The sequence below is a fragment of the Crocuta crocuta genome, unplaced genomic scaffold, assembly GCF_008692635.1.
Source record: "Crocuta crocuta isolate KB4526 unplaced genomic scaffold, BGI_CrCroc_1.0 scaffold64, whole genome shotgun sequence".
Classification (NCBI taxonomy): domain Eukaryota; kingdom Metazoa; phylum Chordata; class Mammalia; order Carnivora; family Hyaenidae; genus Crocuta; species Crocuta crocuta.
In genome coordinates, this window is record NW_027530640.1 from 13,865,269 (window position 1) to 13,879,360 (window position 14,092).

The following is a 14,092-nucleotide window of genomic DNA, read 5'->3' on the forward strand; positions in this document are numbered from 1 at the left end:
CTTTTCCTTTATTAGTAGGTCAGAGAGCTTTGCCTGGCACCCCAGGACCAGCACCCCCCTCCAACTATGCAATGAGGCCATCCTTTCCTGCTTATGACACTCCTTGGCATCCGTTCCGCAGGAGGACTGACCCTCTGTGCTCTACATGTGTTTTGCCAGCAAACACTCATTTCAGCCACAAATGGCTCTGTCCTCCAGAAAATTCACAGGCAGAGCCAGCCCCTCACAAGGGGCTGCTTTGGTCAGCCAGCTATTAGTCGTGGCGCCCCTGCCTCCTCTGTGGGGCAGCATAGGTCACCCTAAAGTTCTTGGGCCTCCTCCCAACAGTGAATTCAAAGATTTTCGAAAGTGGCTCGTGTCCCAGGATCCTTAGCGCCTGGGCTCCCTAGCATGCCCGGTTCCTGGATCCACAGCCCCCTGCTGCTGCTGCTGCTGCTGCTGCTGCTGCCAGTCCTGCCCTCGGCCCCCTTCTTGCCACCTGGGCCCCCCTGGCCTTCCGTGCCCGAGGCCCCGCTGGTGGCCAGGTCCAGACTGAGGGTCCTCCCGCAGACAGAGAGCCTCCGCAGCACCTCGGAGGCGGCCTCCACGGGGACGCTGGAGCGTTGTTCGAGCAGCATTTCCAACAGCGAGCTCATCTCCGAGACGAAGGTGCTGGCCAGCCGCGTGCCTGTCAGGCTCAGCTCAGGCCCCGACGCCTTGCCGAACGTCTGGAAGGTCCGCGGCTCCTCCAAGGCCGGAGTGTCTGGTGAGAACACGTTGTCACGGTAGTTTGTGGTGAGGGGCAAAGAGAGCCTCGCCATCCAGGCCGGATCGGGGACACTCAGCCGGTCCAGGGCCAGGCCTGTACGAGAAGGAGGGGACGCAGTGAGGCCTGGGCCCAGGGAAGCGCTGGGCAGGCCGGGGTGGGGCTGTGGGCAGGGCAAGGGCAACAGACAAAGGAGGGAAGGGAAATGGCAGGGGACAGACAGGGAGGCCAGAGGGGGAGGCCAGAGGGGGACTGGAAGGAAGAGGCCCTGACGGGGAAGCTTGCTGGGCAGGAAGGCTGCCGACTGAAGTACACACACGAGCTGAGTGGGGAGGGGGCAGGAGGAGGAAGAAGACCTTGAATTAGAAATTGGCCCTTTTCTGAAGAACTTCCTGGTCCTGGTGTGTTTCAGGCTAGGTGTCTGCCATCTATTCTGGTTCAGCCAAGATCCTCACTCCCTCAGGCACTAGTAGGTGAGGAATAGCGTGGGGGGAGGGGGAGCGGCAGGGAAACATCCCTTTTCTCAGCCAAGGCTGGAGTTCCTGGCTTGGTTCTACCATCTGCCTGTGTTCATAATAATAGTGACCACTTAAGTTCTTTCGTGCCAAGCAATTTATATAGTTCCCTCATTTAACCTCTGCACACACCTTTGAAGTTAAGAGTGCTATCCCATTTTATGGGTGAGGAAACTCACGTTCCAACAAGTTGAATCACACATCTACTAGGCAACCAAACCAAGGTTTGACACCAAAGCTGATGACTTCAAAGCCTCCTATGACCACACCACCCTACCCACTCTCTGAGGAGCTGGCCCCGCTTCCCCCTGGGTGCTCTGGGTGCCCACCTGAGGCCTCTGGAATCCCCAGGCCTGCTAAGGTCTGTACTGTCACCATGCCCTAAACTCCTCAAACTTTACTTCTCAAGCTGCAGGAAACCCTTGGCCTCGAGGCAGGCTGGGAAAGGGCTGTCTGTCTAATGGCTATGCCAGGAAAGGGACAGGGGCAGTGAAAAACTGTCCCCTAGATCCCTAATGCCACCATCATGCTTTTCCTTTTCCTATGTCTTCAACAAAAATACTATCACAAAAAACTAACCCTAGGGGCACCTGGGTGGCTCAGTCAGTTAAGTGTCAGATTCTTGGTTTGGGCTCAGGTCATGACCTTGCAGTTTCGTGTGTTCAAGCCCTGCATCGGGCTCTGTGCCGATGCTTGGGATTCTCTCTCTCTCTCTCTCTGCCCCTCCCCTGCTCACGCTGTCTCTGTCTCTCTTAAAAATAATGAAAACTTAAAAAAAAGAAAGCTAGCCCTGGGCCCGATGGTAGAGGCCAAGCCAAAGGAAAAAAGGTAGAAGCCTTATGGTTAAGTAACTGTGTTTAAAAAAAAAAAAAAGTACAACATCCACTTCAGTGTGTATTTAATGTTTGCTTAAGGTGAGCTGCTTTAGGATCTACGCATATAATAAAAGACTGGAAGAAGATATGTCAAAATGTTAACTGGAGTTACCCCTGGGCAGAAGTGATTTATTCTCTTTTTGTTTGCCTACATTTTCCTGCCTTAACCAAATATTACTTTTGTAATTTGGAAAAGTTATTCCAAAATACAGCTAATCACTGTTTGTATTGATAAATGAGTCTCAGTCTTGCCTTGTCAGGGTCAGGCCTCTTCCCCACTGGTCCAGCCCACACCTGGGACTTAGTGAGCATTCCTTGAATGACTCAGTGAACATAAATATTAACCCTGGGCATTTGGGAAATGTAAACCTTAGTTCCCTGAGACTTTGGTAATAAGGTTGAAACTCGTTTGGTGTTACAGAATCAGGTCTTTGTGCAAGGGTCAGAGAGCTTCCGAAGGAATGAGGCTTGGAATGAGAAAATGACTGGAGTGTATAAGAATGGCTGAAAAGCAATGGTGAATCCACCCCAAGGTAGGAGGGCTCTGGGCTGGCCTGGGTTTGATTTCCCACCTCTGCCATTTATGAGTAGTGTGACCTTGGGAAAATTGCTTAACCTCTCTGGGCCTCCTTTTTCTCTCATAAAGTGGTAGGACTCATCTCGTCAGGTTGCCGGGAGCATTCAGCGAGCTCACGCAACCAGTAAAATATTGCCCTTATCATATTATCAGACGGATGCACCCAAGACCTCTGGGGTCAGCGAGCTCACCAGTAGCCCCTTCACAGCCCCACCCTGTGAGCAGCACAGGCTATCCTTGCTGCCCTCATCACCCCCTTACTTCTTACAACACCCCTGCGCTCTTTGCCCTCTGGGCTGTGGAGAAGCAGGACCGTGTGGCCGCGGAGCCCACAGGTTCCGGCCCAGAGCTGGCCAGTGGAGATTAATGTGATAGAGGTCATTTAACATTTTCCAGGAGCCATGTTAAAAAAGTAAAAAGAAAAGGTGAAATTAATTTGTAAAACATTTCATAATGAATATCATCATTTTATCATGAAATGAATATTTTTTAAATTAATGAGATACTTTCCATTTTTTTCATGCTAAGTCTTCAAAATCTGAAGTGTGCTTTTTATGTTTATCACATCGTTTTTTAAAATTTTTAAATTAAAAAAGTTTTTTAAAAAAATTTATTTCTGAGAGAGAGAAAGAGAGAGAGACAATGTAGGCAGGGGAGGGTCAGAGAGAGAGGGAGACACAGAATCTGAAACAGGCTCCAGGCTCTGAGCTGGCTGTCAGCACAGAGCCCGACGTGGGGCTCAAATGCACAGATTGTGAGATCATGACCTGAGCTGAGGTTGGATGCTTAACTGACTGAGCCACCCAGGTGCCCCTCACATCCTTTTTTAAAAAAAATAAGTTACACTTTTAAAATACATTTTATTTATTTATTTATTTATTTATTTATTTATTTATTTATTTATTCATTTATTTATTTTTAAGCAAGCCCTATGCCCAGCATAGGACTAGAAGTTACCACCACCAGATCAAGAGTTAAATGCTCTACTGACTGAGCCAGCTCCGGTGCTCCAGGTTTTTGTTTTGTTTTGTTTTGTTTTTTAAGATGTCTGATTCTTTATTTTTTTTTTAAGATTCTTTTTTCTTTTTTAAGTAATCTCTGTGCCCAAAATGGGGCTCAAACTCAACCCCAAGATCAAGAGTTGCATGCTCTTCCCACTGAGCTAGGTATGGGCCCTCATATATCCCATCTTGATTCTGACTAGCCTTTTTCAAAAGTGACTGGTGGCTACCATATCGGACCTCACAGTTGTGGATTCTAGACAATGCTGTCCTACAAAACTTTCTATATGTGTGCTGCCCAAAGCAGTGTCCACTGACCACATGTGGCTAGTGAGTGCTTGAAATGTGGCTAGTATGACTGAGGAAGTGAAGTTTTCATTTGACTTAATTTTAATTAGATTTAATTTTCCTTAATTTTAATTTAGAGCCACATTGCCAGTGTTAGTAACCATTTTCTGCACAACCTTGGGAAAATTATTAAACACCCTTGCCCCTCAGTTTTTTCCTTTATGAAATGGTGACAATGAAAAGTTCCTGTGTTGTAAGATTTTCTCATGAGGAACACAGAACAGGAACCAGTGCACAGAAAGCTCTCCTATGGTTTTTTTTTTTTTAATTTTTAAAACTGCTTTTATTTATTTTTGAGAGAGAAACAGAACATGAGCAAGACAGGGACAGATAGAGAGGGAGACACAGAATCTGAAGTGGCTCCAGCCTCTGAGCTGTCAGCACAGAGCCCAACACAGGGCTCGAACCCATGAACCATGAGATCATGACCTGTGCCAAAGTTGGATGCTTAACCCGTTAACTGACTGAGCTACACAGTTGCCTCTCCCCTAAGTTTATTTTGAAAGAGAGAACACAAGGCAGGGGATGGGCAGAGAGAGAGGGAGACAGAGAATCTGGAGCAGGCCCTGTGCTGTCAGTGCAAGGTGCAACTTGGGGCTGGAAGCCACTAACTGAGAGATGATGAGCTGAGCTGAAGTCCAACACTCAACCGACTGAGCTACCCAGGTGCCCCTGTTAGCTGTAGTCCTTGCCATGCCTTTAGTGTGTTTACAGCCAAATGGAGCACATAGGATATGTCCAGTTGGAAACAGACTATTAACTACAGAAACAGAAAACCATAGCGTAGGGATGGACGGAGGTATGCTATGTTACCTAAAGGAGGCTAACCAATGTGCGGCTGGCATCAGATTATGTACTTACTGTCAAAACTGTTTCTTTAGAAAATATGGTTTTTGTTAACATTAGAAATGTTAACACATTAAAGAGTTGTCTCATTTCTCAGGGTCGAAGGATATTTAAACCCACGAAAGAAACATGACTGGGTGGTTTAGGAAGTAAGGGAGGTCTCCTTAATGGCAGGCAGGCCCAGGTTGGCTCCCTTTCAGTCACTGATGAGCTCAGTGACTCTAGGCAGGCTGCGGTGCCTCTCTGGGCCTCAGTTTGCCTATCTCTAAATTGGAGCTCATAACGTCTGCCTCCAAAGACTGAAAGATTAACTGCGATAATGTGTATGAGACGCCCCCCAGTACCTGGCATACACCAAGAGCTCATTTACTATTATTATGATTTTTAAAATGAATAATCAAAGTAGAATCTGGTCTTTAAACAAATGAGGAATGCCTGAAGCTTTAGGGAAAGTAAAACGTTGCTGATATTCCCGCTCAGCAACAGAATGTCTCTGTTCTCCCGTGGAAGGCTTGCTAGGTGACCGTGGAGGCAGAAGCAAGGTCAGAGTGATCCTGGGGAGTTTCATACCTGTGTTGGGGTCCAACAGGTTTGACAGCTCTTCTTCTAGCAGCTGCTTCACAGAGAGGTCCTCTTCAGGACCCAGGGGCCCTTCCTCCTGGTCTGGTTCTGCCTGGCTACCAGCCCTGGCATCTGGGCCATCTGTGTCTGGGACTGTGTTCCTGGAAAGGAAGCACAGTGAGTGAGGAGATTCACACACAGATTCATTCATTCCTGTTCACGAACATTCTTATATTCATGCCGGCTTTCATTCCTTTTGCGTAAGGAGTGGATACACAGCCCAGCCTTCAGAGTCAGATGAACCTGGGCTGCTTGGTCCCAGGCCTCCTGTTACTACTCTGAGTCTGCTGCCTCTTCTGTAAAATGGGGATAATAAATAACCCCCACCTCAAAGGGCATGTGAGGGTAAAATGAGACATTGTATGTAAAGCAACTAGTACAGTGCCTGGCACCTTGTAAGCACTCAGCAAATAGAATTAACAATGAATGCATTGATATCATGCATTCATTGTTAATGATGGTAGTAATGATATCATTATTCACCATTGTCTCCCATTCCTTCCCAATGCCTGGCCCAAAGTAGTAGCGGAGTAATTTTGGGTAAGACAGTGCAGTCACCCATCCATCCATCTATCCCTCCACCTCCATCCGAGTATGAGCTCCAGTGAGGGCAGAGATTTTTGCCTGCCTCATTCACTGCTCACCAGTGCTCAAAGCAGGGCTTGGCACATAGTAGGTGCTTAATAAACACTTTGTGGGTAAAGTGACTGAGTATTCCATTCCGTATTCTCTATTTGAGGCCATATCCCAGACCAGAAGAGCAGGTCAGCAAAAGACGCAGCTGAGGTGAGAAATCTGAAAGCCGCTCAGACTCTACCTTACTTCATCCTGGCCTCTCCCTCCTGCAAACCCTGCCTACCACTAGGGGAGGCTAGTTCCTGGGACTGCCTCAGTATGGGGGTGCAGGGACACGGGACAGAGCTGGTCCCACATTCCAGCAGGTGGGAAGGCTCCCTGAGGAGCTTTAAGGTCTGGGCATCTTTTCTGTTTTTCTTTTCTTTTTTTTTTCCTGTGAGCATTCCTGCTGTCTTAAAGCAATCAGCAGGGAGGTGACAAGTTTGCAATAATGATGACAAGCACTAATGTTTATTAAGGAATTACTCTGAGTCAGGCCTAATCTTTTGCAAGGTATGTGCACCTTCTCCTCAGACTTTTCACATGTGTACGGGGTTCTCTTGTTATCATTCCCATTTGGCAAATGAGAAAACCAATACTTGTGAAAATCATGCATTTGCCCAAGGGCCCCACAGATTAAGTGTTAAAGCAAGAATTCAAATCCAGGCTGACATGACTATGGGGGTGTGTGTACTCACTGCTGTTCTACACCACCTCCCACCATCTTTGCAAAAAAGAAGGTACGAGTTGTCAAGGCAAGAGCACCGAACCTGGAGTCAGGTGCCCTGAAGGGGTCCCAGCTTTGCCACTCACTGGTTACGTGATCTTGAGCAAAGTCACTTTAGGAGGAAAGGACTTAGCATTGCTTATGCACCTAGTATGTGCCAGTCACTGGGCTATGGGCCTAGAATAAGTTTGATCATTAAATCTTGACCCCATCATTGTAAGGAAGTGTGATGACCTCCATTTTACAGATTAGAAACTGAGGCCCTGAGGATTTATCTGGCTTGCTCACAGTGAGGTTGGATCAAACTACTTAGAGCCCCAGTTTTTACATCTGTAATAAAAAAGAATTATATTAGTTGTCCCCTTGAGGTCTCTTTAATTCTAGGAGTGCCTGAAAGAACATATCCACACACCCATGTCCCTAGCCAGGGAGCCCTCATATTATGTTTAAGGGTCAAGAGAAAGAAAGCCGAAAGTTACACATTTAAAGCCCAGAGCCGAGCACCTCTGCAATCAGGGGATAGATAGTCAGAGCCTCAGGGATGAAGTCATTTCCTTAGAGACTCTGGGTCCTATAAATACTATAAATACAGTTGCTCCAGGACCATGCTGCCTGGGATGGGGGGATGGTTGCTGCCCGCTGCTCTTCCAGGGGGCCACTGTCTGGGCCGTGCTCACCCTTCCTCAGATCACGGAGGCCGCAGGGGTGCACATGAGCCGGTGGGGGGCTCAAGAAGCCTGTGGGCACATGTGCTGCTTACCTGCCGCCGCTGGGCTTGGCCAAGTACTTATTTCCCCGGTGGTTTGGTTTGGGCTGGAATTGGCCCTGATGCAGCAAGGACAGCAGCTGGGAGATTTGCTGCAAGACAGGAAAAATCTGTTGACTCCACACAATTCCGACCCAGCACACTTCCTTGCCGGATGTTTCCCTCAATGCCGGCGCTTTCTTTTTATAGTCTTTCCTCCAGCTTCAGATGTTTGTGTGATCAGAAGGGGGATGGTGACCAGTGACGGAGGCAGGGACCTGTGCAGTCAGGTTCCTTGTTTTGTCCTGTAACCACAGGACCTGGGTGTCTGAGGGAGAGAATGTGGACCCCCTGGGCCCATCCCCTCATTCTCATTCTAAGTAACCTGCTCCCGCTGCAATCTGTGGGATCAGGGTGAAAAAGGCATTTCCTGACCATAAATTCGTTATTACTTTGATGAGGATTATCTGAAGGTGTTATTCCATGCCTTCAGCAGTATTCGAACCCTCAGCCAATTTGGGTGAGCCTGATGCAAGACTCTGCTGGGGAAAAAGCAAAAGGTATCATTCATTCATTCATTCATTCATTCATTCATTCATTCACTCATTCCTTAAACAAGAGTACGAATGAGAACAGAAGGTACTGTGGGCTAAAAGGGGCCAGAGGAGATGGTAGAGGTTCAGAAAGGGTGGACAATGGGGCAGAGGGTGAGGGAGATGTAAGCGCCAGACCCTGCAGGGTCTTGTGAAGGAGAAGGCAACAGACTAAGTCTTGGGAGGCTGAGTTCTAGTTCAAGGTCATTTCTAGTATGTGTAATGTTAGGCAGGTTTATAGACATACTCAGACCTCAGTTTCCTCATTTCTAAGTTGGAGCTGGAAATACCCATCCAGCCTTCTTTGCCAGGTTGTCAGGATTAATCCAGTGGTTTGAAAATTTTAAATGCTCAGAGAATGTGAGGAGTAAGGGTTATTACTCCTAGAAACACTGCCTCTGACTCCTGGGCCTACCCCCACTTTTCCCTGAGAAGGCCCACTCTTTCTCTCTGCGCAGCTCCAGCTAGAAAGTGCCAGCCGCAGAGGACAGTTGGAAGAGGGGGTGGTAAGGACTGGGGTCTCACTGTGACTCAGGAGAGTCAGGGTCCAATTGCCTGCCTCAGGGCAGATCCCACCTCCCTGCCAAGGCCCAGAAGCCCTCCTAAGGCACCTGCCACTCTTCTGAGTGTTAGCTGATGATCCGGGGACGGTCCCTGACTGCTGCAGCCTGAACATAGTGCTGAGATTCAGAGTCACTTCATTGTTAGGGTGCGGACTCTGGAATCAGTCAGACTTGGATTCAAATCCTAAAGCTGCCCCTGCTCCAGTTCCATCTGGATGGCCTTGGGAAATTCAGCATTTTGAGTCTCAGTTTCCTTAACCACCAAAAGGGAATAATAATGAGCTCCAGGTGGTTGTAGTTATAAGAACTAAATGAGTGAAGATATAGAATTCATTAATTTCCTTTTTTTAAAAGTAATCTCTCTATTCAACATGGGGCTCACACCCACGACCCCAAGATCAAGAATCGCATGCTCCACCAATGGAGCCAGCCAGGTACCCCTGTAATTCATTTATTAATAGATCTTATGACAAGCACTTAAAAACTGTAGGGATGGTGTATAATCTCATTTAATTCTTACAATAACCCTAGACATGAGATACCATTACACCCATTTTGCAGATGTGGCACATGAGGCTCACAGGGGCTACAGAGCAGTTAGGGGACAGGCTACAATTTGACCCCACATCTGACTCTGCTCTGGCACTTTGCTGCTGGAAAGACCTGAGTATGAAGCAAGCTGCCTCTTACCCTCAGGTTGATCCCCGTTGGGCACCCTTCTTTCCATCCCCCAATGGGTTCAATTGCAGTGCTTACTCTCTGCTATCTCTGTTCAACAACTAGCACAGCTCAAAAAGCTCCTTCAGTAAGCATTTGATGAATGAATGAATGGCTCTGGACAACATTTGCGGCTACATAGGTCCCAGGGCAAGACTCCTAAGAGAGCAGCCGGGCTCTCTCCAGGTGGCTTCCTGGGGAGGGTGTAGGGGAAGGAAGCTGTGTCCTTGCTCCGCAGGAAACCTGAGCCGATGGCCTGGCCAAGGCAGAAGTGTGCCTTGAGTGGGCAACCTGGCACAGAGAAAGTTGTCTGAAGTGGAGAGGAACAGATATGGGTGTGAGATAAAGCACAGTCTCTGCAAGAGATTTCCCATTTTTGCCTAGCAAATCCCTGGTCACTAGATACTTTGTCCTTCATTATCCCATTTAATCCTCAACCCCTGGGAGGTAGACACAGGGTAAGTTTGGTGTCATAACTGCCATTTAATAGATGAAGAAAGGGAGGCTCTGATATTGACAGACTTGCCCAAGGTTGCCCAGCTACTAAGTGGCGATGCTGAAATTAAAACCCAGATCTGCCAGACTCCCAAGTCCTGAGATTGTTTCTACTGCCACATTCTGTAGGCCTAGACAGCAAAGTCTAGTCTTAGGCCAGTTAAATGCAGCCTCTGAGCCCAGGGGCAATGATGCCCACGCTGGCCTGCTTCACGGGGAGGCTGCCCAGATAAGAAGAGATGAAGAACTTTTGCAGAAGTAATTGTAGCCATTTACTGAGGGCTGACTATGTGCTGGACATTATTCTAGGCTTTAAGTGCACTAATTTCATCTTCAAGCAAATTTAGGAGATGGGTACAATTAACATAGACATCTTCAACAGAGAAGCTGAGTAATGTTCCTTTGGTTCTCAGCTCAGAAGAGGTGGAGCCAGGATTTGAACCTAGGCAGGCTTAACCCAAAGCATATATTCTCAAGCGTGCCTTTTGCTGTGTGTCTACTTGACAGACCCCAAGTAGGTGCTTTTATAAGAACTGATTAAGTCCCCAGGACAACTCTTCAGGGCACATGCTCTTACCATCATCTGTGCTCTACAGATAGGGAGACAAAGGCTCAGAGATAGAAAGTAAGTTACCCAGGATCACACAGCTAAATTCTGTTGACCTCAGAACTATGCCCTGACCCACTGCATCCAATGTACCGTAAAGTCCGTAGTGAGCCCAAGGAGTGAATGTGATGAATGTCAGGTAGTCCAGGGGTGACCACAGAAAGAGCTGCCCACACCCAAGATACCTGAACAGGAGGAGAATCCATTGTGAGTTCCTCTACAGGGTTCCGCTCTGCAAAGGCAGCCACAGATAGCCGGACCAGGCTCCGCAGGATCTGACGGGGACTCGACTCTTTCTCAGGGGTCACTTTGCCATTGAGATTCCGCTGCCGCCTCAAGGTTGCAGAGGAGGCCGGTGGACTCAGTGAAGCCTCCTCACTGCCTGCATCTCCTGGCAGCCTCCCTGCGGGGCTGCCCATAGCCTTCATGGGCCTTGAGCGTGGCTGGCCCATCACAGGCTGGGATTCAGGAATGTTCAGGTTCTCCCTGGAGGCATTCCTCTGCCTGGGATGGTTGAAAAGGAGGTTGACAGTGTCCTGCAGGACCTCTCGGCTCTCAGCCAGTGCTCCCTGGTTGCCTTGGTTACGTAGGGTCCTGTACAATGTTGGAGTGAGGTGAAAGGGGGCCTGCAAGCAGGGGTCCCAGCCTGCCTCCATCATCCCCTCCTTGCCTGTGTCCTTGTGGGGCTGCCCAACTTCGCCGGGCTCATCCACCTGACCCCTGAGCACAGGCACAAGGTGGATGTCTGCCTTCTGAATGTGTTTCTGGGGCCTCTTGGGCTGGTGGCGATAGGTAGACTCAGCCTCCCGACAATTGTACGCCCCATTGTCCTTCTTCTCCGTCCGGCAGATGGACATGATCAGAGCCAAGATCAACCCAAAGATGGCCAGCAGTACAACCAGGCAAATCACTGTCAGCACTGATGTGCTCAGGGTCCCAGGCTCACGGGCCTTGTCCCTCAAGTGGTCCACACTGGTGACAAACAAGACCCTCAAGAGGGCTCGGGTCTGCAAGGAGGGGCTGCCACGGTCTTCTACTACTATCTCCAGTTCCCACTCACTCCCAATGAGATTACTGGCATTGGTGATGTTGATGAACAACTGGCCCAGGTGGGGGTTGAGGACAAAGAGATGGGCTTCATCCCCACTCCTAATACTGTAGAGGAGCTCTCCATTTGCGCCTGAGTCTGCATCTCTTGCTACAATGGTTGTCAGAAGGAACGGCCGGGAACTGTGGGTTGTCAGTGGTGTTGGATCAGCACCCACTGGACCTAAGCCATTAGGAGTTTCAATGGGTACCAGAAGGTGGCCTGTGGAGGCATTTACAAGCACTGAGAGGCTGGCTTTTCCATCAATGAGGACAGGATGAATCACCTCTGGGGCATTATCATTGACATCCAAGAGACTGACCCACACAGAGACGCTGGATGCAAGTTGAGGCTGCCCCCTGTCCTCTGCGATCACACGGAACTCAAAACTAGCCATCTGTTCATAGTCCAGTGACCTCTTCGCAGTGACCTCTCCTGTATCTGAGTCAATAGCTACCAAGTGAGAAACTGGGGATTCCTGGATACGGTATGAGATTTTTCCATTAATGCCCAAGTCTGCGTCATGAGCCTTGATGGTAATGAGGTGAAGAGAAGGTAGGTTGTTCTCCCGAGTAGAGACCTCATACCTGCTCTTCTCAAACACAGGTGCATTGTCATTGGCATCACTGATGTGAATGCTGAGCTGTTTCCTGGCCGATAAGGGCTGGGGTCCTTGGTCTTGAGCCAACAGAGTGAGGGTATATTTAGGCCACTGCTCTCTGTCCAGTGTGGTGTTGGTTAGTAGCATGTATGTGTTGCCATTGGTCCTTTTTAGTCTGAAGTGGCCCAGTTCTTGGCTCAGCCAACAGTGGACCAGACCATTATTTCCTGAGTCCAAGTCATTTGCCATGATGAGAGCAATGAAACTGTCCTTTGGAAGAGCTTCTGACACCAGTGATGGCTGGGAGGCCCATGTAATGTGGATGCTTGGGGCATTGTCGTTGACATCCAGAACCTTGATGAGTACTTTGCAATGGGCTGGTATGGGATTTGGACCCAAGTCCCTTGCCTGGACATCCACCTCATAGGCAGGATTCTTCTCGTAGTCTAGGTGTTGACGCAGAATCACCTGGCCCGTCTTTGCATCAATACTGAAGGTATCTAGCACCTCTGGAGGTACATGCCTGCTGAGGAAGAACTCCACCTCTCCATTGGGGCCTTGATCAGGATCCGTGGCAGTCAAGTTTATGAGGAGAGTACCAGGGGCAGCATCTTCCTGGATTTCTAGTGCCAGTGAGCTCTCAGCAAACACAGGGCTGTTATCATTGGAGTCCAGGACATTGACCTTGACCAAGCTGGTGCCTGACTTTGGGGGGTTCCCACTGTCATAGGCAGTTAGCACCAGATCAAAAAATGAGTGGATTTCCCGGTCTAGCTCCTTCACCACCACAAGTTCTGCATGTTTAGTCTCATCAGGCCCCACAATGACATCCAAGGCAAAGTGCTCGCTGGGAGACAGCGTGTAAGAGTGCAGGGTGTTGGGGCCAGTGTCTGGGTCAAGAGCTCTGTCCAAGGGGATCCGGGTGCGCAGAGAGGCACTCTCAGAGATTTCCAGCTCCTGCTCACCTTTGGGAAACTGTGGCTCATGGTCATTGATGTCCAGCACCTGGATCTCCACGTGGATCAGAGCCAAATCCCCTGTGGCAAGCACATCAAAGGAAACCAAGCAGGGATCCTGCTGCCGGCAAAGCTGCTCTCGGTCCAGCCGCCTCCCTGTGCTAAGCAGGCCGTCCTCAGGATCCACCCGGATGGGGAGCGCCTGAGGCAGCTGCAAGACCTGGAAGGCAGCCGTCGTTTGCCCATGCCTCTCCTCCCAACCCAGTTCCCGCGACAGCTTGCCTATCACTGTGCCAGACGGCACTTCTTCTGACACTTGGTATCTCACAGTGAGAGTGGCCACCTCCTGACAATCCCCTGGAAGGAACAAGAAGCCACCTGGCCCCAAAAGCCCCAGCAGAAGTGGCAGAAGTCGTATCATGCTTACCGCCAGGGTGGGCTAGACTCAGAAACCACTAGAGTTCTTCAAAAGGTAGGCAAGTCCTCCAGTGTTTCCTGGGGGGCTCGATTGGCCCCTTTCTCCTGCTCCCAGATCTGCTGTCACAGCCTCGTCCCATTATTAGATGATGATGGAAGTAGCAGGATTCCCAGGCAAGGCCATCTTCATCTGAAGAGATCTGAGGTCCAGGCACCGATGAAGTGAAGTTGCTAAGGGAGACCCCGCACAGAGGCACCCGTTGGTCCCCTTCAGTAAATGATAGAAAGAGCCGGTCCAAGAGGGACTTGACCCAGTAAAGCAGGATGTGGGGATCTGACTTCCAAACAGTTGCTGGGCTGGGGAAACGGAGAAGCAGCTTTTTCCTATGGAAACCCCACCTACAGGAAAAGGGAGGGCTGTGTTTCAATGCCAATTAGAGA

At 49.3% G+C, this 14,092-nt stretch overlaps 1 protein-coding gene across 1 annotated transcript; it reads right to left on the reverse strand.

The window, feature by feature from the left end:
- On the reverse strand, window positions 1-13,892 carry PCDH12 (protocadherin 12). The gene is made up of 4 exons (XM_077768956.1): window positions 10,776-13,892; window positions 7,631-7,728; window positions 5,478-5,629; window positions 1-841 (listed from the first exon to the last, which is right to left on the reverse strand). Exons 1-4 carry the CDS (start codon window positions 13,653-13,655, stop codon window positions 333-335), a joined length of 3,639 nt encoding a protein of 1,212 aa, XP_077625082.1. The 5' UTR covers window positions 13,656-13,892; the 3' UTR covers window positions 1-332.
- Between the last annotated feature and the right edge of the window lie 200 nt (window positions 13,893-14,092).